The 23376-nt window shown below is 41.6% G+C and overlaps 1 protein-coding gene across 1 annotated transcript in view; it reads right to left on the reverse strand.

Annotated features, from left to right (window-relative positions):
- The window catches only part of pdzph1 (PDZ and pleckstrin homology domains 1), a 32975-nt gene extending 11032 nt beyond the window's left edge, over window positions 1–21943 (reverse strand). Inside the window, exons 1-7 of the mRNA XM_034191830.1 lie at window positions 21828–21943; window positions 18001–20085; window positions 14067–14233; window positions 10387–10390; window positions 9582–9743; window positions 9132–9233; window positions 6560–6670 (exon numbers count right to left, since the gene is read on the reverse strand). Of these exons, the coding sequence (XP_034047721.1) occupies window positions 6560–6670; window positions 9132–9233; window positions 9582–9743; window positions 10387–10390; window positions 14067–14233; window positions 18001–20085; window positions 21828–21930 (2734 nt within the window). The 5' untranslated portion in view covers window positions 21931–21943. The remainder of the gene's footprint in view (window positions 1–6559; window positions 6671–9131; window positions 9234–9581; window positions 9744–10386; window positions 10391–14066; window positions 14234–18000; window positions 20086–21827) is intronic.
- Between the last annotated feature and the right edge of the window lie 1433 nt (window positions 21944–23376).

Consider the following 23376-nt stretch of genomic DNA (forward strand, 5'->3'; position numbering starts at 1 on the left):
AATAAAATGTGATACTCACAGGCTGTACTGATTGCTGGGGTTGATTTTGTCGCAGAATCGGAACTGATCCTCTACTGAGTATTAAATGCCGAGTGAAGCCAGCTCGAAATCGTGCAAGGTTTGTGAAACAGTCCTCCGTGAAATGCGCAGAGCAAAGAAATAGCCGGCGGTTGTATGTACTGGGGATGCGGTTAAAAATGAATAAAAGCCAGTGATCGCGTACATTGCTTTCCGTGGGAAGATCGTAGTCCGCTAAAACAGCCTGGGAAAGCACACCTGTAGCTCACCATTGCTTCTCTTCGAGTGTTACGAATGGGTGGGCACAACCTTATGAATAATTACTCTACTGGTGGTTGGCTCTCACTGTGGTATTGTATCACTTCCTGTTCCGGAGCACAGCGGTGTTTTGCTGTATCTGTTAGCTGTTTAATCTGCGTAGTTAGATTGATCTAGATAACGATTTGTTTCACAGTGTAATCTTCACGTGCCTTAACTAAAAGCACTCCCTCTGCTGAATCACCCCTAAATTATTTACACATTATTCACTTTGTGTGTTTTTAGGAATCCGCTAGCTTAGCGCAGCTACTAGCTCTTAGCCGGTTTAGCGTGGCGGCTTCTCCTGTCTCTCCCGCACTTTTCTGCTCTGGATGTGAAATGTTTAGTTATTCCTTGGCCTTTTTTAGCAGTAATGGTAGTTGTAATAAGTGTAGCTTATTCGTAGCTTTGGAGGCCAGACTGGGCGAATTGGAGACTCGGCTCCGCACCTTGGAAAATCCTACAGCTAGCCAGGCCCCTGTAGTCGGTGCGGACCAAGGTAGCTTAGCCGCCGTTAGTTCCCCTCCGGCAGATCCCGAGCAGCCGGGAAAGCAGGCCGGCTGGGTGACTGTGAGGAGGAAGCATAGCCCTAAATAGAAGCCCCGTGTACACCACCAACCCGTTCACATTTCTAACCGTTTTTCCCCACTCGGCGACACACCCGCCGAGAAACAAACTCCGGTTACTGGCGACTCTGTTTTGAGAAATGTGAAGTTAGCGACACCAGCAACCATAGTCAATTGTCTTCCGGGGGCCAGAGCAGGCGACATTGAAGGAAATTTGAAACTGCTGGCTAAGGCTAAGCGTAAATTTGGTAAGATTGTAATTCACGTCGGCAGTAATGACACCAGGTTACGCCAATCGGAGGTCACTAAAATTAACATTGAATCAGTGTGTAACTTTGCAAAAACAACGTCGGCCTCTGTAGTTTTCTCTGGGCCCCTCCCCAATTGGACCGGGAGTGACATGTTTAGCCGCATGTTCTCCTTGAATTGCTGGCTGTCTGAGTGGTGTCCAAAAAAAGTGCTCCATCCCACTTTGGATGGAGCAGCTCTCATTTCTAGAAATCTGGCCAATTTTCTTAAATCCTCCAAACCGTGACTATCCAGGGTTGCCATCCCCCCAATACCCCATCCCCGTAGAGAAGGTGCCTGCTCCCAGACCACCAACAACCAGTAAAAATCTATTTAAACATAAAAATTCAAAAAGAAAACATAATATAGCACCTTCAACTGCACCACAGACTAAAACAGTTAAATGTGGTCTATTAAACATTAGGTCTCTCTCTTCTAAGTCCCTGTTAGTAAATGATATAATAATTGATCAACATGTTGATTTATTCTGCCTTACAGAAACCTGGTTACAGCAGGATGAATATGTTAGTTTAAATGAGTCAACACCCCCAAGTCACACTACCTGTCAGAATGCTCGTAGCACAGGCCGAGGGGGAGGATTAGCAGCAATCTTCCACTCCAGCTTATTAATTAATCAAAGACCCAGACAGAGCTTTAATTAATTTGAAAGCTTGTCTCTTAGTCTTGTCCATCCATATTGGAAGTCCCAAAAACCAGTTTTATTTGTTCTTATCTATCGTCCACCTGGTCGTTACTGTGAGTTTCTCTGTGAATTTTCGGACCTTTTGTCTGACTTAGTGCTTAGCTCAGATAAGATAATTATAGTGGGCGATTTTAACATCCACACAGATGCTGAGAATGACAGTCTCAACACTGCATTTAATCTATTGTTAGACTCGTTGGCTCCAACACAGTGCAGAGGAGCTACCTAAACTCTGTGAGTGAGATAGATTATCTCATCAATAGCTTTACATCCTCATTGAGGACAACTTTGGATGCTGTAGCTCCTCTGAAAAAGAGAGCCTTAAATCAGAAGTGCCTGACTCCGTGGTATAACTCACAAACTTGCAGCTTAAAGCAGATAACCCGTAAGTTGGAGAGGAAATGGCGTCTCATTAATTTAGAAGATCTCCACTTAGCCTGGAAAAAGAGTCTGTTGCTCTATAAAAAAGCCCTCCGTAAAGCTAGGACATCTTACTACTCATCACTAATTGAAGAAAATAAGAACAACCCCAGGTTTCTTTTCAGCACTGTAGCCAGGCTGACAAAGAGTCAGAGCTCTATTGAGCCGAGTATTCCTTTAACTTTAACTAGTAATGACTTCATGACTTTCTTTGCTAATAAAAGTTTAACTATTAGAGAAAAAATTACTCATAACCATCCCAAATACATATCGTTATCTTTGGCTGCTTTCAGTGATGCCGGTATTTGGTTAGACTCTTTCTCTCCGATTGTTCTGTCTGAGTTATTTTCATTAGTTACTTCCTCCAAACCATCAACATATCTATTAGACCCCATTCCTACCAGGCTGCTCAAGGAAGCCCTACCATTAATTAATGCTTCGATCTTAAATATGATCAATCTATCTTTATTAGTTGGCTATGTACCACAGGCTTTTAATGTGGCAGTAATTGAACCATTACTTAAAAAGCCATCACTTGACCCAGCTATCTTAGCTAATTATAGGCCAATCTCCAAACTTCCTTTTCTCTCAAAAATTCTTGAAAGGGTAGTTGTAAAACAGCTAACTGCTCATCTGCAGAGGAATGGTCTATTTGAAGAGTTTCAGTCAGGTTTTAGAATTCATCATAGTACAGAAACAACATTAGTGAAGGTTACAAATGATCTTCTTATGGCCTCAGACAGTGGACTCATCTCTGTGCTTGTTCTGTTAGACCTCAGTGCTGCTTTTGATAGTGTTGATCATAAAATTTTATTACAGAGATGAGAGCATGCCATAGGTATTAAAGGCACTGCGCTGCGGTGGTTTGAATCATATTTATCTAATAGATTACAATTTGTTCATGTAAATGGGGAATCTTCTTCACAGACTAAGGTTAATTATGGAGTTCCACAAGGTTCTGTGCTAGGACCAATTTTATTCACTTTATACATGCTTCCCTTAGGCAGTATTATTAGACAGCATGCTTAAATTTCATTGTTACGCAGATGATACCCAGCTTTATCTATCCATGAAGCCAGAGGACACACACCAATTAGTTAAACTTCAGGATTGTCTTACAGACATAAAGACATGGATGACCTCTAATTTCCTGCTTTTAAATTCAGATAAAACTGAAGTTATTGTATTTGGCCCCACAAATCTTATAAACATGGTGTCTAACCAGATCCTTACTCTGGATGGCATTACCCTGACCTCTAGTAATACTGTGAGAAATCTTGGAGTCATTTTTGATCAGGATATGTCCTTCAATGCGCATATTAAGCAAATATGTAGGACTGCTTTTTTTGCATTTGCACAATATCTCTAAAATTAGAAAGGTCTTGTCTCAGAGTGATGCTGAAAAACAAATTCATGCATTTATTTCCACTAGGCTGGACTATTGTAATTCATTATTATCAGGTTGTCCTAAAAGTTCCCTGAAAAGCCTTCAGTTAATTCAAAATGCTGCAGCTAGAGTACTGACAGGGACTAGAAGGAGAGAGCATATTTCACCCATATTGGCCTCTCTTCATTGGCTTCCTGTTAATTCTAGAATAGAATTTAAAATTCTTCTTCTTACTTATAAGGTTTTGAATAATCAGGTCCCATCTTATCTTAGGGACCTCATAGTACCATATCACCCCAATAGAGCGCTTCGCTCTCAGACTGCAGGCTTACTTGTAGTTCCTAGGGTTTGTAAGAGTAGAATGGGAGGCAGAGCCTCAGCTTTCAGGCTCCTCTCCTCTGGAACCAGCTCCCAATTCAGATCAGGGAGACAGACACCCTCTCTACTTGTAAGATTAGGCTTAAAACTTTCCTTTTTGCTAAAGCTTATAGTTAGGGCTGGATCAGGTGACCCTGAACCATCCCTTAGTTATGCTGCTATAGACTTAGACTGCTGGGAGGTTCCCATGATGCAATGAGTGTTTCTTTCTCTTTTTGCTCTGTATGCACCACTCTGCATTTAATCATTAGTGATTGATCTCTGCTCCCCTCCACAGCATGTCTTTTTCCTGGTTTTCTCCCTCAGCCCCAACCAGTCCCAGCAGAAGACTGCCCCTCCCCGAGCCTGGTTCTGCTGGAGGTTTCTTCCTGTTAAAAGGGAGTTTTTCCTTCCCACTGTCGCCAAGTACTTGCTCACAGGGGGTCGTTTTGACCGTTGGGGTTTTTCCCTAATTATTGTATGGTTTTGCCTTACAATATAGAGCGCCTTGGAGCAACTGTTTGTTGTGATTTGGCGCTATATAAATAAAACTGATTTGAATTAATTTCGAAGGGGCGTGTGTGAAAGGGGGTGGGTGTGGGTGTGTGTGGGGGGGGGGGGGGGGGGGGGCTATTGGTGAAAAAGTGACGTAAGTTTTCTCTCAAAAATGGATTGGCCTGTTTTCTAGGGGCAATTCAGAAAAGGAGAAATACTTGAAACAGAGGTTCTGAAACTTGCTGGCACTTTGTGTGTATTCCCCACATTGGGGAGACTCTGAACTAACACCAAAAACATGAAAAAGATGATTTTGATTCTCTATCCCCTTTAAGATGCGTGGAATTTAATAAACGCAAACTGAATTTCAGACATCTTATATATATTACTCTGGAACAAAGACGACAGACAGTGTTTGACATAAGCAGGACTCTAAATAGCAAACAGGAATTGATTGCAATGATTCCAATTGAAAATAATAAGAAGCAACTTGAGCTGCTTCTGGCATTTTTACATAAAACAAACACAATAACAACGTCTATAAACTCAGGGAATATATTCACGAGAGTTTTAGGCACAATACACAAACAGTTTAATGCTGTTGTCCGTGTGGAGCCTGATTAGAGCATCTCAAATGCATTTCTTCTGTCGTGAATGTACTGATATTACCCATAATGCACTGCTGGGCACAGCATTTCCAGACTAAAACCTTCAAAATTAGTGCATTACTTTGAAACTACTGTAAAAAATGATATTTTCACTTTATAAAACTTCAGACCAGAACTTTAACCATAAGTTAAAACTGTATGCCTCTGGATGACTTGGGTGATATTGCCAGTGTATCAGTGTGGGGTCAAAAGAAATTAGTTTTTTTTTTTCTTTTTTCTTTTCTGTGACCAGTTTTTCTTTGCCTGCAGAGGACAAAGTAGTTTCTTCTAGAACCAGCTGTCCTTTGTTTACAGAGGATAGAACTGCGCATCTACTACAAAGCATTTAGCAGGTAGGTACTCAACTGGTTTTCGGTTTCACAAATGTTTGCAACTACTCAGCTTTGATTGCCACATCTGCAAGCAACCAAAATGTACAAAGCTAATCTGATAATGAAAACATTATGTTCGATAGCGGTTAGCGGATTAGCGGAACTGTGCCACCACTGATCAGGCCCTACAACTTTAACCAGTGATCACAAGTGAAGGAACCAGATCTCTTTGGATGGTTCTTGGGTGTTGTTGTCATGACTTTGTATAAAATTAATGGTTACTTTTGGAGATTCAAATGTGGAGAATCACTTGCATTGTAACCTATGACATTCTGGCCATGTGATGCATTTCTCTGTGCATGATCCTGCATGCTGGTGCCTCAGTGTCGAAGACTCCACGGGTAGAGAAGACCAAGGACATGCCCATGTTTAACCTGGTGGTTGCAGACAGATGGATACTTTTGAGAAGTGGAAACAGACTGGTTGTCTGTCAAGATGGTTGCCTTCCAGGTCCTAAGGAGGTTCTGTAGTGTGATTAATGCTGTAATGTACATCACCACATGCTCCCAGACTTAACCTATTCCAGTAACAGAACAAACATGAATTCGTCTAATGTGTCACAGCACATAATCCGAGCACAAAGCGAGGGCTGCAGCAAGAGTGCAAAGGGTTGTATTTAGTCAATTAATCATGAGTAGGTTTGGGGTTTAAGATTAATTAAATCAATGAGAGTCTCATCTCTCATCCCCTTTAAGAGTCAGTGCGTTTGAAACTGGCACATTGCTGCTCATGTGGCAGACTGAGAAGTGAGAGGTTTTCTGGTGAGTAAATGATTCTGTGTGCAAACCATCACAGCACACTGATAGAAGCGGCAACTAAACCTCCCTGAGTGCCTTGTTCCTGCAAAACCTCCTCCTCCGTAGTTGATTAGGTGCAGAAAGACACCCGCCCACCCTGACACACACACTCTCTCTCGCTCTCTTTCTATAAATATATGTTAGTTCTTGCTTTCATGACAAGTCTTCAGTTGCTATTGACCTTTCACTTACCCTGTCGTGCCAGTTGAGCAGCCTCACAATGTGGAACAGTGGTGACGTCTGTTCCATTAACAGCCAGAACGTAGTCTCCTACCATCAGTCCTGCTTCCTCAGCCGCCCCATCTGCAATCACAGAAACCACCTTCAAACAAATGGGAACAATCAGCATCTGTACGGAAAAAATTCACATCACAGCAGAAGGTCTGAGTGCAGTGTGTCCACTGATGGACTGGAGACATGTACAGTGTGTTTAACATGTCTTAAAATGAATGAGGGTTTATACGAGACACCTTCTACACGTGACACTACACCACCTGTGACCTTCAAAGGGATGAGCAGGTTAGAAATGGACCAGATCTTTAATACTCACACACCTGATGACATTGTAGTCATGTCCACAGTTTATCCATTTCATGTTTTTAATCATAAGATTTTTTTTCTTTATTATAAAAATGCTTAAACAGACTTGAGTTCTCCTGATTCTGTTATAAAAGTCACTCTCAAGTCATGAATCAGCACGTCCCAAGTCAAGTCTGAAGTCATAATGACCAAGTGTCTGACAGCTGACTTGAGATCAGTTGTTTCCATCTCATCCTGTCCTCTGTATCTTCCTCTGTCACACCATCCACCTGCATGTCCTCCAACACCACATCCATAAACCTCCTCTTTGACCTCCCTCTTCTCCACCTGCCAGTCCATCCTCCATCCTCAGCATCCTTCTCCCTATATACCCCGGGCCCATCCTCTGCACACATCCAAATCATCTCAGTCTCACCTCTCTTACTTTGTCTCCAAACCATTCCACCTTAGCCGTCCCTCTGATATGTTCATTCCTAATCTTGCCCATTCTCATTACTCCAAAGAGAATCATTCCCTTCTCTCCAGAGCATATCTCCGCCTCTCCAGGCTAGACTCAACCTACTCTCTGCTTTCACTACAGATCACAATGTCATCTGTAAACATCATAGTCTATGGAGACTCCTGTCTGATGTCATCTATCAACCTGTCCATCCCCATATATTATACTCAACAAAATCTAAAGCAACACTTTTGGTTTTGCTCCCATTTTGTATGAGATGAACTCAAAGATCTAAAACTTTTTCCACATACACAATATCACCATTTCCTCAAATATTGTTCACAAACCAGTCTAAATCTGTGATAGTGAGCACTTCTTCCTTTGCTGAGATAATCCATCCCACCTCACAGGTGTGCCATATCAAGATGCTGATTAGACACCATGATTAGTGCACAGGTGTGCCTTAGACTGCCCACAATAAAAGGCCACTCTGAAAGGTGCAGTTTTATCACACAGCACAATGCCACAGATGTCGCAAGATTTGAGGGAGTGTGCAATTGGCGTGCTGACAGCAGGAATATCAACCAGAGCTGTTGCACGTGTATTGAATGTTCATGTCTCTACCATAAGCCGTCTCCAAAGGCGTTTCAGAGAATTTGGCAGTACATCCAACCAGCCTCACAACCGCAGACCACATGTAACCACACCAGCCCAGGACCTCCACATCCAGCATGTTCACCTCCAAGATCGTCTGAGACCAGCCACTTGGACAGCTGCTGGAACAATCGGTTTGCATAACCAAAGAATTTCTGCACAAACTGTCAGAAACCGTCTCAGGGAAGCTCATCTGCATGCTCGTCGTCCTCATCAGGGTCTCGACCTGACTCCAGTTCGTCGTCGTAACCGACTTGAGTGGGCAACTGCTCACATTCGCTGGTGTTTGGCACATTGGAGAGGTGTTCTCTTCAACTTTATGCGAAGGAGATGTGTTGCACTGCATGAGGCAAATGGTGGTCACACCAGATACTGACTGGTATCCCCCCCAATAAAACAAAACTGCACCTTTCAGAGTGGCATTTTATTGTGGGCAGTCTAAGGCACACCTGCGCACTAATCATGGTGTCTAATCAGCATCTTGATATGGCACACCTGTGAGGTGGGATGGATTATTTCAGCAAAGGAGAAGTGCTCACTATCACAGATTTAGACTGGTTTGTGAACAATATTAGAGGGAAATGGCGATATTGTGTATGTGGAAAAAGTTTTAGATCTTTGAGTTCATCTCATACAAAATGGGAGCAAAACCAAAAGTGTTGCGTTTATATTTTTGTTGAGTGTATATATATATATATATATACACTTTTTAAAGTCAGTTCAATCATTCTCTTTTTTCAGTAAGTAACCTATAATACAGATACAGTCATTTGGTGCAATCCATCCACTGCCTCAAATCCAGATTTGTCTCATTTTAACGTTCTTGTTTATTTGTTTGTTTATTTGTTGTGTTATTTGCTGACACTAGCAGCTTGGGGTTGCTGCAGTGGATCTGGTACGGTTTCTTATTGGGATTTGCTTGATTTTGATGCCCTTCCTGACAAAACTCCACTTCTACATGAAGAAACACGCTCACTACTCCTGGCGTTCCCAAATGGTCCTCCAGCCAAGTACTAACCAGGACCGACTCTGCTTCACTTCTGAGACCTGATAGGATCAGATGTGCTGCTATGGTATTTTTAGAATGCAATGACTTGGACAAAGCAATACTATGATTTGTGAATTACTTACTTGTGTCAACTTCTGTGACCACAATGGGTTTGGAAAACTGGATCCGGAAGCCCCAAGGATATTCTCCAGCCCCTTTACTGATCCGAACAGTTCTCTCACGAACTGAAAGGAGAAGGAAAGATAATTCAGCAAAGGATTCCTGCACTCATTCGTATGAACGTGATGTGTCTTTGTGTGATCTTTATCCTCGCTCTGCTGCTTGTTTTAACATCACACGGTTATAAAAACAAGTAGAAACATCACCGTAAAAGTTAGATAAATTGTTTTGAATAGTTTTTATTTTTAAAAGTCATATGCTGGACTTGTCCTGGTTGTCTTCATATATCAATTCAGATCTCAGTCATGATGGTGACAAAACTATATTACCAAAAATAAATCTTAAAGGAGTTAAACTCAACGATCCCTTGATGACAAATAAAGCAGATTTCCTTTTGAAAGCAGCAAACTGACCTGATGCAGCTCGAGGTTTGGTGCTGAGGCTGGGAGGAAGTGTACTTGAGCTGCTGTCATCTCCTTGATAAATCCACGACACCGAGTGGAAGGTCTCTGTGTAAAAGCCTCTGTCTTCTGTGTCTCCAACAGTCATTTCCATAGAGCGATTTTCCTCTGATACTACACAAAACAAAAACCAAATGAAAGGCGTCATCAGGGTGATGTGTGCACTGCACACACACATACTGTAATACACTGCATGCACTGCTAATACTACATACTTTCAGACTGTGGCACCTGTGGTGAGGTTTAAAAGATCACTGAAGTTCATGTAATGTGTGGTAATCTGATGTTTTTACAAAGATAGTGATGTCATCATGACATCACCTATACCACGTAATGATAAATGATAATCTGGTTGATATCAGCTTTGGATCACATTTATAGCCCTCTCGGTTGTTGACATATTCTGGAATCCCAGATATACAATTGTGACATAATTTCATGACATCATCATTCATCAGTCATATGTTTTGATTACACAAATGATTTACTGAAGTGTCTCAGGATCTTCTACATGACTGGAAATAAGATGGAGCGTGAGACTGACAGACGTATTGGGGCGTCATCTGAGGTCCTCTGGACATTGTACTGGACCGTCATGGTGAAGAAAGGGCTGAACCAGAAGAGACGAGGCTCTCTGTTTACCAGTTGATTTCCTCTTCTATGGTCGAGAACCTTGGATAATGACTGAAAGAACAAGGTCACTGTGAGATTCCTCTGTTGGGTATCTGGACTTCCACTCAGAGACAGGATGAGAAACCTGACTATTTGACTACTCGGAGTAGATCCCCTGCTTCTTCGCATTGAAAGGAGCCAGTTGAGGTGGTTTGGCCATCTGGTGGGTATGCCCCATGGCCATTTCCCTAGGGAGGTCTTCCAGGCATGCCCAACTTGGAGGAGGCACCAGGGAAGACTTAGGACATGCTGGAGGGATTATATCTTCCACCTGATTTGGGAACACCTTGGGATCCCCCAGGAAGAGCTAGAGAACCTGGCTGAGGATTGTTAAGTGTGGGATGAGCTGCTTGGTCTGCTGTCACCGCAACTTGGACCCTGGCATGGACCCGGATAAGTGGCAGAAAATTACCTGATTTAGTTATTGATAAAAGCTTTGATGAACTCTTTCCCGTCCTACTGGATGTGATATCCTAGAAAATGCTTTTGAGAGAACATTTTTGACCTTTGATCTGCTCTTGGTAATCCCTGGAAACCGTAGCAGGAAGTGGATGAGAGTTCATGACTCTCCCTGGATGGGACTCCAGTCTACAGATTCTTCCCCAGCCACAGCTGCTATCCAGTTCCAGCCTGGTGAACTGGGATGATGTGGATGAAGTGCTTTTTTTCTCTCTCTCTCTGTTTATTTGATAGGGACAGAACAAAAAGCATTGCTACAATAACCGATGCCATGTTCATAGGTCATATAGCTAATAGCTAATTCGCAGACCTGGTCCCTAGAACATAAAAGGACACTTACACAATCATAAACAACACATGATAGTAGCAATATCACAATACAATAAAACACTATAAAATATGGCTAATGTCTACAGATTTGATTTAAGTTAAGCCATTGTCTTATTTTATGCTTAAAATCATTCGTGCAAGGACACAAACAGCAGCCTGAATGTTGTGTGGGCTGCCAGAAGAGGAGGTACTGCTGGCCCACCACCAGAGGGCGCCCTGTCTGGAGTGCGGGCTCCAGGCACCAGAGGGCGCAGCCGCCTCACAGGAGCAGCCAGGGTGACAGCTGTCACACATCACCTGCAACAGCTGTTACCAATCACCTGATCAGCAGGGGTACATCAGCAGGACGACGTCTCCACCTCTTTGCCGAGATATTGTTCTACCTGGAAGGTAATGTACCTCAGCTGACTGTTTTGACAGTATCCTTTGTGACTTTGTGCATTATATTGTGGACTGTATTTGGTTAGACTCTTTCTCTCCGATTGTTCTGTCTGAGTTATTTTCATTAGTTACTTCATCCAAACCATCAACATGTTTATTAGACCCCATTCCTGCCAGGCTGCTCAAGGAAGTCCTACCATTATTTAATGCTTCAATCTTAAATATGATCAATCTATCTTTGTTAGTTGGCTATGTACCACAGGCCTTTAAGGTGGCAGTAATTAAACCATTACTTAAAAAGCCATCACTTGACCCAGCTATCTTAGCTAATTATAGGCCAATCTCCAACCTTCCTTTTCTCTCAAAAATTCTTGAAAGGGTAGTTGTAAAACAGCTAACTGATCACCTGCAGAGGAATGGTCTATTTGAAGAGTTTCAGTCAGGTTTTAGAATTCATCATAGTACAGAAACAGCATTAGTGAAGGTTACAAATGATCTTCTTATGGCTTCGGACAGTGGACTTATCTCTGCTTGTTCTGTTGGACCTCAGTGCTGCTTTTGATACTGTTGACCATAACATTTTATTACAGAGATTAGAGCATGTCATAGGTATTAAAGGCACTGCGCTGCGGTGGTTTGAATCATATTTGTCTAATAGATTACAGTTTGTTCATGTAAATGGGGAATCTTCTTCACAGACTAAAGTTAATTATGGAGTTCCCCAAGGTTCTGTGCTAGGACCAATTTTATTCACTTTATACATGCTTCCCTTAGGCAGTATTATTAGACGGTATTGCTTAAATTTTCATTGTTACGCAGATGATACCCAGCTTTATCTATCCATGAAGCCAGAGGATACACACCAATTAGCTAAACTGCAGGATTGTCTTACAGACATAAAGACATGGATGACCTCTAATTTCCTGCTTTTAAACTCAGATAAAACTGAAGTTATTGTACTTGGCCCCACAAATCTTAGAAGCATGGTGTCTAACCAGATCGTTACTCTGGATGGCATTTCCCTGATCTCTAGTAATACTGTGAGAAATCTTGGAGTCATTTTGATCAGGATATGTCATTCAAAGCGCATATTAAACAAATATGTAGGACTGCCTTTTTGCATTTACGCAATATCTCTAAAATCAGAAAGGTCTTGTCTCAGAGTGATGCTGAAAAACTAATTCATGCATTTATTTCCTCTAGGCTGGACTATTGTAATTCATTATTATCAGGTTGTCCTAAAAGTTCCCTAAAAAGCCTTCAGTTGGTTCAGAATGCTGCAGCTAGAGTACTGACGGGGACTAGCAGGAGAGAGCATATCTCACCCATATTGGCCTCTCTTCATTGGCTTCCTGTTAATTCTAGAATAGAATTTAAAATTCTTCTTCTTACTTATAAGGTTTTGAATAATCAGGTCCCATCTTATCTTAGGGACCTCGTAGTACCATATTACCCCATTAGAGCGCTTCGCTCTCAGACTGCGGGCTTACTTGTAGTTCGTAGGGTTTGTAAGAGTAGAATGGGAGGCAGAGCCTTCAGCTTTCAGGCTCCTCTCCTGTGGAACCAGCTCCCAATTCAGATCAGGGAGACAGATACCCTCTCTACTTTTAAGATTAGGCTTAAAACTTTCCTTTTCGCTAAGGCTTATAGTTAGGGCTGGATCGGGTGACCCTGGACCATCCCTTGGTTATGTTGCTTTAGACGTAGACTGTGGGGGGGTTCCCATGATGCACTGTTTCTTTCTCTTTTTGCTCCGTATGCATCACTCTGCATTTAATCATTAGTGATCGATCTCTGCCCCCCTTCTCGGCCTGTCTTTTTCCTGGTTCTTTCCCTCAGCCCCAACCAGTCTCAGCAGAAGACTGCCCCTCCCTGAGCCTGGTTCTGCTGGAGGTTTCTTCCTGTTAAAAGGGAGTTTTTCCTTCCCAGTGTGGCCAAGTGCTTGCTCATAGGGGGTCGTTTTGACCGTTGGGGTTTTTCATAATTATTGTATGGCCTTGCCTTACAATATGGAGCGCCTTGGGGCAACTGTTTGTTGTGATTTGGCGCTATATAAGAAAAAAAGTTGATTGATTGATTGATTGACTGCTTTTCCAACGAGAGGTGGAGGTAGCTTTCCTGCCGTACTGATTCCTGGGTGCAAACGCATCCTCAGTTAATTGCTTTTTTGTTCCTCGCCAGCAGTACCAGGTCCGACACGCGGAGGCAGTGGCCACCTGGGAGTTCGGGACTTGGCGGCTCCAGTATTCCCGGGGTCTGGTGGCGGAGGAAATCGTGTGGTTCCGGTTCTGCTTTGGACAGGCGTCTCCTATCTTCGAGCCTGCCCACCCGACACCTTTGTGAATTGACTCTTGTCTATTGTTGCAATCTGTTGTATTTGTTGTGCACATTCACAACAGTAAAGTGTTGTTATTTGACCTACTCCATTGTCCGTTCATTTGCGCCCCCTGTTGTGGGTCCGTGTACCTACACTTTCCCAACACTGAAACAAACACACCTGGAATCAAACCTCAGTTTATAGGTTGGTAGTTCAACTCTTATGCCACTGAGCCACCTCTTCTGCTTAGATATTGTGTGCAAAGATGAATGATACACTTTACCTGATTCCTCGGTAATATCGCTGGTTACTGAGCTTCCTCCAGCAGAGCCCCACTGCTTGCTGTCCTTGAAGAGTTTTCTCCTCTTGGCCCAGTGTTCAGGGCCGCTGCCCTCCGGATTTTTAGGAATCAAAGGCTTCAGACGCTCTTTCATCTCTGATGAATCTGGAAATTTTTTCACAAACAGTCATGTGGTTCGTGTGCAGTGTTGGGAAGGTAACGTTTGAAAGCCAAAAGCTTACAGATTACTAGTTACTCTGTCAAAAATGTAACTGCTTTAATTACTTCCTCTGAGTAATGTAAATTATTACTTTGATTACTTTTCTAATAAATGTTTTACATTGGACATTAAAGCAGAAAATTCTTAAATATCATTTTAAACCTGGCAGTGGAAACCTCACAACAATGATTATGGTCAAACAAATATTAAAAGTTCTTCAGTATGAGATTAAATCAGATTTGATGGTCTCAGCAAAGCTGTCTCACTCCCAAGTCCTCACATTTTGAGGCAAATGGGTTGTTTTGACCGAATGTCAATGTGTGACGTGCCGGAGAAATGGTAACCCCACTTTACCCCTAATCCCAACCATAACCAAAACACAGATGAATGTGTCATACAATAACGGTGCAGCTGTCAAAAAAAAGTCTTCCCATCCGTCACTAAATGACACAAAGGGGGTCTGTAAATCGTCACATTGTGATGGAAAGAGGCACTGACAATGTGTAAAAGTGTGATGAGGTGGGACTGAGGATGTTTGTGTCAGCAGCTTTTTGTGACTTGTATATTTAGCAAAGGTACATTTCAGTTGAAAAGTATTTCATGTATTTTAATTGTGAATGCCATTTCAAAAAAAAAATAAATTCTAAAATGATCATCCTTAAACTAAAATTCAAAGCAAATCTCTATAACTTGATAAAAATTAATTAAAAATATAAAAGCCAAGATGATGGGGTGCATAAATAATGGGCCATTTTGTTATACCTGTAAATAAACAGGTGTGTGTGTGGGGGGGGGGGGGGGGGGGGGGTGTCCCAGTTTTCTTCAGAAAAGTCAGGGGATGGATACATAAACATTTCCAACATTTCTTTCACCACAACATCAAATCGAGGCTTGCATCTTAGATGTACTTTCTGGCAAATTGTAGTTGAACTTTCAGGTCTTCTTTTTAAGAAAACCCTCCTCTGTACCACTTCATCATGAAGCTGTATAACTGGTGATACAAATGCAAAACATGCACTATGCACAATTTCTCCAATCACAGCCACAGAAGCCTGTAACTTCTTCTGGGTTGTCTGGGTGCCTTGGTGGCTTTACTCACTCTTTTCCTTCTTGCAGTCACTCAGTTTTTGAGAACTGTCTACTCCACACAGATTTACCACAGAGTGCCATACTGTTTGTATTTCTTCATAACTGATGTAAATACCCATCCAATTAAGGGTCACGAGGGGCTGGAGCCTATCCCAGCAGTCATAGAGCATGAGGTGGGGACTGGACGCCAATCTGATGCAGGGCCACATATCGACAAACAGACATTCACAAACATACGCACACGTACGGACAATTTAAAGCTTCCAATCCACCTAGCCCGCAGGTCTTTGGATGTGGGAGGAAGCTGGAGCACCTGGAGAGAACCCACGCAAACACGGGGAGGACATACAAACTCCGCACAGAAAGGCCACAGGTGGGAATTGAACCCGTGACCTTCTCGCTGTGAGGCAACAGTGCTAACCACTAATCCACCATTCTGCCATATTCAGTGACTTGGAAGTGTTCATGTATCCATCCCCTGACTTTTCTGGAGAAAATTGGGGAAAAACCCTGATTATTTACAGGTATTATACCAAAGAAACCCATTACGTATGCAACCCATCATCTTGGCTTTTTATATTTTTAATTAATTTTTATCAATTTGTTGAGATTTGCTTTGAGTTTGAGTTCAAGGATGATCATTTTAAATTTTTTTGTAGTTTTGTATTTGAAATGGCATAAACAAATTAAAATGGCCCAAGGGGCCAAATACTTTTGGACTGAACTGTATAAAGCAACAGAAACCTAATTACATTTTTTTTATAATGTTCAAATGTAATCCACTTGTAATCAGCATAATTTTAACTGCACTTATTTTCCCTTTCGCATGGCGAGCATCTATATACACAAAGGGCTACGTCTGTCTGTCTGCCTGCCTGTCCGTTATAAACTCCCAAACTATAATATGTAGCCCTAAAAACTATATATATTCTGAAACCTCATGACATGGGGAACAAATTGGTACCATTTTAAAAAAAAGTTGAACTGAAAATTACCTCCCAAATAGCCATTTATGTCAGACCATACAGTGTTGTACCATGCATTTTTCATGCTGCCACTTCTGTCTGTTTTTCTGTCTGTCCGGGGTAAACACCCAAACTATAATACGAGTATGTAGCCCTAAAACCTATATATATTCTGAATCCTCATGACATGGGGAGCAAACTGGTACCATTTTTTTTAAAAGTTGAACTGAAAATTACCCCCAAAATAGCCAGCTGTCAGTATGACTGAGCAGATTCAAATTTCCAGCCCTGTATATGTGTTGGCCATCTCTGTTTATTTAATCCCTTTCTTCAGCTACTTTATGTTAAGCACGTGACTGTCCTGTACAACCCAGTTTGCCTTCCTGTCTGAATACATTCATTTTATATTTGTAAAATTGTAATGTAAAAACAGTGAAATACACCACTACCTCAATTTTGATTCATTGATATTTACATTTACTGTTACCTACCTTTTGTGTGTAATTTTGTTATAAATTTGATTGAAAAACAAAGTCTGCATGAAGGACTTCAATGTGTTTGTCTTTTAATCAAGTATTTCCACTTAGTTTGGGGAGTCCACCTCTTATAGTTCTGCTGGACAAACTTTAGCCCATTAAATATTATATTTATAAGACATCAGCATTACAAAAACAAATGTTGGGCAATTCTTTTGATTAAAATGATTGGCATTTGGCTCATCAATCAATCAATTCTAAATCTATTCTAGAATTAACAGGAAGCCAATGAAGAGAGGCCAATATGGGTGAGATATGCTCTCTCCTTCTAGTCCCCGTCAGTACTCTAGCTGCAGCATTTTGAATTAACTGAAGGCTTTTCAGGGAACTTTTAGGACAACCTGATAATAATGAATTACAATAGTCCAGCCTAGAGGAAATAAATGCATGAATTAGTTTTTCAGCATCACTCTGAGACAAGACCTTTCTAATTTTAGAGATATTGTGTAAATGCAAAAAGGCAGTCCTACATATTTGTTTAATATGTGCATTGAATGACATATCCTGATCAAAAATGACTCCAAGATTTCTCACAGTATTACTAGAGGTCAGGGTAATGCCATCCAGAGTAAGGATCTGGTTAGACAACATGTTTCTAAGATTTGTTTGGCCAAGTACAATAACTTCAGTTTTATCTGAGTTTAAAAGCAGGAAATTAGAGGTCATCCATGTCTTTATGTCTGTAAGACAATCCTGCAGTTTAGCTAATTAGCTCATGACTAAAACAGGTTAAGCCGGGCAGCGCCAGGTACCCCAGCTAGTATTGGCATATTATGTTGCTATGCATTTTACTTTTTTACTCTTTTATTGTGCTTGTTGAAAGCTTTTAATTCATTTTATTTTGTTTTCTGAATTGTTTTGTGTGAAGCGCCTTGAGGCGACTCTGTTGTGATTTGGCACTATATAAAATGAATAAATTGAATTGAATTAACTAGTAACTGTAATTTAATATATATATTTTTTTATTTCTCAGTAATTTTAACAGGTTGCATTTTTTTTCTAATTTCATTATGTAACGCCGTTACATGTAACTCGTTACTCTCCATCACTGTTCATACATGCACTCTGCAGCTGTCTGGCACTTCATTTTAAAGTTTCACAAATATAAGCAGCATCACTTACATTTGCGTGCAAACTGTTTATCATTCTTGTCCATTTTTGGCAGTGACTCTTTCTTGTTGTTGTTTGAGTTGTGGTCGGTGGAGTGTTTGCTAACGTCTGATCCAGGTTTTTCAAATTCCTCTTTTTCCAAATGCAGATCTTTTGCCTCCTCATTCCTCTGAGAGGGGGAGCTGCTGCCCACATTTCCAGTAAATTCTGCTTTTGTTTCTGAGCTGATGTCCTCTCCGGCCTCATGTGGGTTTAGTGAATGGATACTGTGCATGTCCAGCAGGGGGGGCATGCACGGTTCTTCCAAAGTAGCACTGAGATCATTTCTGGTGTCATTTTCCGACCACTTGTCCGCTTCCTTCTGCAAGAATCTTTGCTCAGATGCGGCAGCAGTTAATGTCAGGACTGAGGATTTAGTCTTTGTGGGCTGAAATTTATCAAAACCATCACAACTTTCAGGTTTGATACTTGTGTTCTGCACCAGTCCATCCGTGACTGACACGACTGGATAATGTTCTGACATTTGGTTCTCTGAGTCTCCAAAAACTTCATCTGTAAGAGGTCTGTGTTTGTCCGGTTCTGCTTCACCTGTTTCTCGTTCCGATCCAGCGTCTGCTGCTTCGCTCTGATCCACGTCTTCTCTGCAATCATCAGCATTCTTACGGACACATTCTAAGTCCTGCTGTCTGAGATCTTCAGAGGTTTGTGTCTTGCTTTGCCTTCTACATTGTTCGCAGATGGTGAAAAAGTTGCAAGGAATGTCCCCACAGTCACTGGTGTTTGAGTGTCGATTATAATTCCACTTGGCGTGTGACGGACAGCCTTCTATTCCAAATGCAGGGAACTTGTCATCACCATGGTAAATCCCCACCAGTCCGTCGGCTTGGACAGGAAGTGAGCACATGAAAGAGGAGACAGTGGAGGAAAAAGATGGACTGTATACCAGCAGATCCTCCGACAGTCCTGGAAATGTCTGCCGTCTTTTCTGTGGTGACAAACTGTTTTTTATTTCCACGGCACCGATGCTGTGGTTCCTGATCCAGGATCTTCTGGTCTGGGTGTCGATGAAGTCAAAGCTGAACCTGTTAACAGACGAGGAGGATCTTGAGAACAAGGACTCAAAGTGGTCTGATCCTGACAAATAATCAAAGCAAAGTGTCACGTCTGCCTGTTTGTTGTTGTGTGCAGATGTTTGATGTCCAAACTCTTCATCGAGCACCATGTTTGGCGTTGGGTAAAACGCTCGCTGTTTCTCATTCGCAGCAATCCTCCAAGAAGATAACTGGTGCATCAGCCCATCTAAAGAATTATATTTAATAGCTGTAAAGTTGTGAGGAGGGAAGGTCTGCTGGACGTGATCAGTACTGAAGCTCTTCTGGAAGGTGTCCCTCTTCCTCTGTGGTTTTGGGATTAAAGGTTGGCATGTCAAAGCAAACTGTGAGTTGTTCCATGTTTTTTCTCCAATGGAATCATTGTTTTGTTCGTGTGCATCCAATGTAAGATTGTAGGTCGCCGTGTCTTTGGTTCCATTTTGACGGATCCCATTTAAACTTTGCATCGTTGGCTCGGGTGGCTCGTTGTTTGGCGTCCACATCCTTTCCCACTGACTCTTTAAAGAAGTCTCAACACAAACTCCTTTCTCATTCATGAAAACAAATGTGGTCTTGATGCCAGGAGCACTGACCTGAAGATTTTCTTGGATTTCGAGTCTGATGTGTGATCCGATACATTTGATTATCACCTCGCTGGCAAGCGGCATCGGTGTGCCGCTTGGATCTTGAGACTGCGGTTTGTGCGACTGCTGAAAGGTGATTTTTGGTGCAGACGTTGCAATGTCATTGATAGACACTGATGTAACAACCGTCACTCCTCTGTCGTCTGATGTCTCACTACAGTGACTCCTTTGGTTTGGCGGTGATTCCGGTTTGAATCTTCTCTCTTTCTGACATGTCTTATCATAAACTTCATCATCTTCTGATCCCAAAGAAACATTTTCTTTTCGCAGAGAGTCTGTTTCGCCTTTTTCAGTGATATCATCTTTATCACTGATGCTGTGACTCTCATTTTGTTTTAGAAAGATGAACGGCGACTCACTTTCTGAAAGTCAAAGAAAAAAGAGCATCATCAGAAGACAAAAATCAGACAAAACCCAACAAGGTGTATTTCACCATGACACTGGATCTTCAGCTTCATGTAGCTGTGGATTGCACAAATGGGATATTATTATGCTCATTTAAAAAAGCAACTCTTTAACAAATGTACCTGCATTGACTTAAAGCTTTGGTTCCTATGAATTTTGTACCAGTTAAGTCATAAATAAAAATTTTGTCAATTCTGTGTTCTTCCAGATCTTTTGGCATTACATCGCTCACAGAGCATTCCTACTTCTCAGAATGTACCAAATTGTTGATTTGGCTTCTACTAAAGTTTTCTGCAAACTATCTGATAGGTCATTATTATAATCTCATCTCATCTTCAACTGCTTATATGCGATCGGGTTGCGGGGGGTCATTATTATTATTATTATTATTATTTACTTTTTGTTTCAGCCTAAATATGGCCTCCTTCACGTGCATCAAGTGCTTGTTGAACCCCATATTCAGAGTTCTAATGAAAACCTACCAAATGCAAATTCACCACTGGAATCAACCATAGACCAAAATTAGCGCAAGACTTTTTGTCTGCTTAATTTGCCGTAACAAGTTAACAGGCCACAACTGGACATGAAACTGTCTGACAATTGTCCATTTACTTATGGCCTCTAAAAACGGAGGGACTGTTTATAAAATTGGCTGTAATTACTAAAAGATTAATGTGATATTTTTATTAAACCCCTTGAAAGTGTACACTACAAACATTAACATTAACTGCTGAATATAAATCCTTTGTGGATGTGGACAAAATACCAAACACAGTGTCTCTGTCCACACACTTTACCCAGCTGTACACAACCTGTGTGTGTGTCACATAAGGAAGTGTACAGTACATGTTCTTTCAGCTGAGTATCTATTTAATTACTTTAATCATAGTTACTTGGTGTGGATGTGACTTGGACTTACCAATTTTAATTTGCACCTGGGATAGTACAGTTCACTGAGACACATATTTATTCATATCAAATTAGGGAATTTACTTTTGTGAGATCAAGAAACAAGAAGTTCCACTTTTCCTGTAAAAAGTGGTCTCAGGCCAGTCTTGAGAAAGCAATTCTACTCGATCTTGACTAAGTCTCAGACTAGAATAAGTATACACATTAATTAAAAATGATAAAAATTGCAACAATCATTAAAACTTGTGTTTGTCTATATGTGGCCCTGCAATAGACCGGCGTCCTGTCCGGGGTGTACTCCACCTCTCGCCTTATGATTGCTGGGATAGGCTCCAGCCCTCTATGACCCTTATTTGGAGTAAGCGGGTAAAGAAAATGAATGCATGAATTAACGCACCAAAATAGGTCATTATCTATCTTAGAGACTTTTAGAACATGTTCAGTTTTGGTAGACTGTTTTTTGTAGAATGTTCAGGTTGACCCCAACCGAGATGCTGAGCCCGAGTCCCCTTCAGAAATGTCACTTTCAAATAGCAACAGGGGTGATGTTCAGTCGAATTAAATTCATGGTCTTGAAGACAGGCTTGATCTTTTAGGTCCCTGTCTAGACTCGGTCTCACCTCCTGGAAAGTCTTGGTCTTGACTCACACTCAACCCTGTTTTTTATGCCTTTTTGACGACATTTTGACTGAGGCTACGGTCCTGTTTGCAGCCGTCATGCTGTTGTGCGAGTGCAGGTGTCAGAAACTGCTTCTCTACTAAACAAGATCAGCCTGAAGGCTGCACTCACGTTTGTTGCTGCTGGAGCTTTTTCTCCTGCTGCTTCTCCTCCTCCCTCGCTTGCTCATAATTAAACACACATCGGCCTGAAAGCAACTGCAGAGAGAAAACATTTACACCACAAGAATAAAGCTGACACACTCATCTACACATCTACACATTAGGTACATGGTATACAAACACCTCCTGGTCACTGACACATTTGTGAATGTTCAACTACATCTGTGCTGGCGGTCAACAAGGACAAATATTTACAGCGGCATTTACCAGTTTTACAGGTTTGTTTAAAAAAAAATGTGATATCATTTGAGATGTAAATATCTGAGTAACAACATAGTCAAGGCAAATGAAAATAAACAGGCTTACTGCTGAGTAAATCATATTTATTCATCAACATTTGAATGAGAAATTCAAAGGAAATTCACAAGTTCACAAAACACCTTTTTTTGTCAGTGACTGGCATTTCTGTATCTGAAAAGAAAAAACATTGAATATAGAATTTTGAGTTGTTTCTTCACATGCTGTTAAAATTTGACATCATTTGAACAAAAATTGGTCAAGTTATTTGATTACAAAATGATATCAATTTTTCTGAAACACCCTTTACGAAGACCACAGTGTAAAAACATTCAGATTCTAATGCTGTGCAGCAGCAGAACACATACAATTAAACATCATCCATCCATCCATCCATCCATTTTCTTCCGCTTTATCCGGAGTCAGGTCGCGGGAGCAGCAGCTCAAGCAAAGCCGCCCAGACCTCCCGATCCACACACACCTCCCCCAGCTCCCCAAACCAGCCGAGAGATGTAGTCCCTCCAGCGTGTCCTGGGTCTTCCCCGGGGCCTCCTCCCAATGGGACGTGTCCGGAACACCTCTCCAGCGAGGCGTCCAGGGGGCATCCGGAAAAGATGCCCGAGCCTCGCAGAGGCTTTGTCAGTGATTTAAATAACAGTGATTTATTTAAACATCAGTGATGTTTAAATAACAATTAAACATCACTAATATTTAACTCCAATAGGTGAATATCATATTAAAGTCCAAACAACAAACCTGAATGACCCTGGAAGTCTCGTGTCCTGGTCCGTGTGATCACACGAGGGTTGTTTTTCTGCACACGTTTCTCAGTGTGTCTGTCTGCTCCACTTCTTACTGTTTCTATTCTCAACCTAAAGCTGCTTATTATTTCTAATCCCACGATTAGCTGCTGTTGATGTCACTCTGATTCAGCCCCATCAGTTTCCATTGACAAATAAATATTACTTCTGAGTTCTACACTACAGAGGTTCCTAAAGTTGGGGGTGTGGGCCGTCACAGGGGGAAATGCAAAGTGCGAACAAATTAAGACAATCTGATTCCTATAAATAACCGCCACCAAAACTCAAAGAGGCTACATGACGCTGAGCTGCGAACAACAGTTAAAGTATGAAAATATGCTCCTTCAATGAAATCCCAACAGAACAAGAGCCATTTCAGGGTTGAGTCCCATCAGAGGTGCAAGAACTTTGCAGGTTTGTGTGTGTGTGTGTGTGTGTGTGTGTGTGTGTGTGTGTGTGTGT

This window comes from Thalassophryne amazonica, chromosome 17 (genome assembly GCF_902500255.1).
Source record: "Thalassophryne amazonica chromosome 17, fThaAma1.1, whole genome shotgun sequence".
NCBI classification, from domain to species: domain Eukaryota; kingdom Metazoa; phylum Chordata; class Actinopteri; order Batrachoidiformes; family Batrachoididae; genus Thalassophryne; species Thalassophryne amazonica.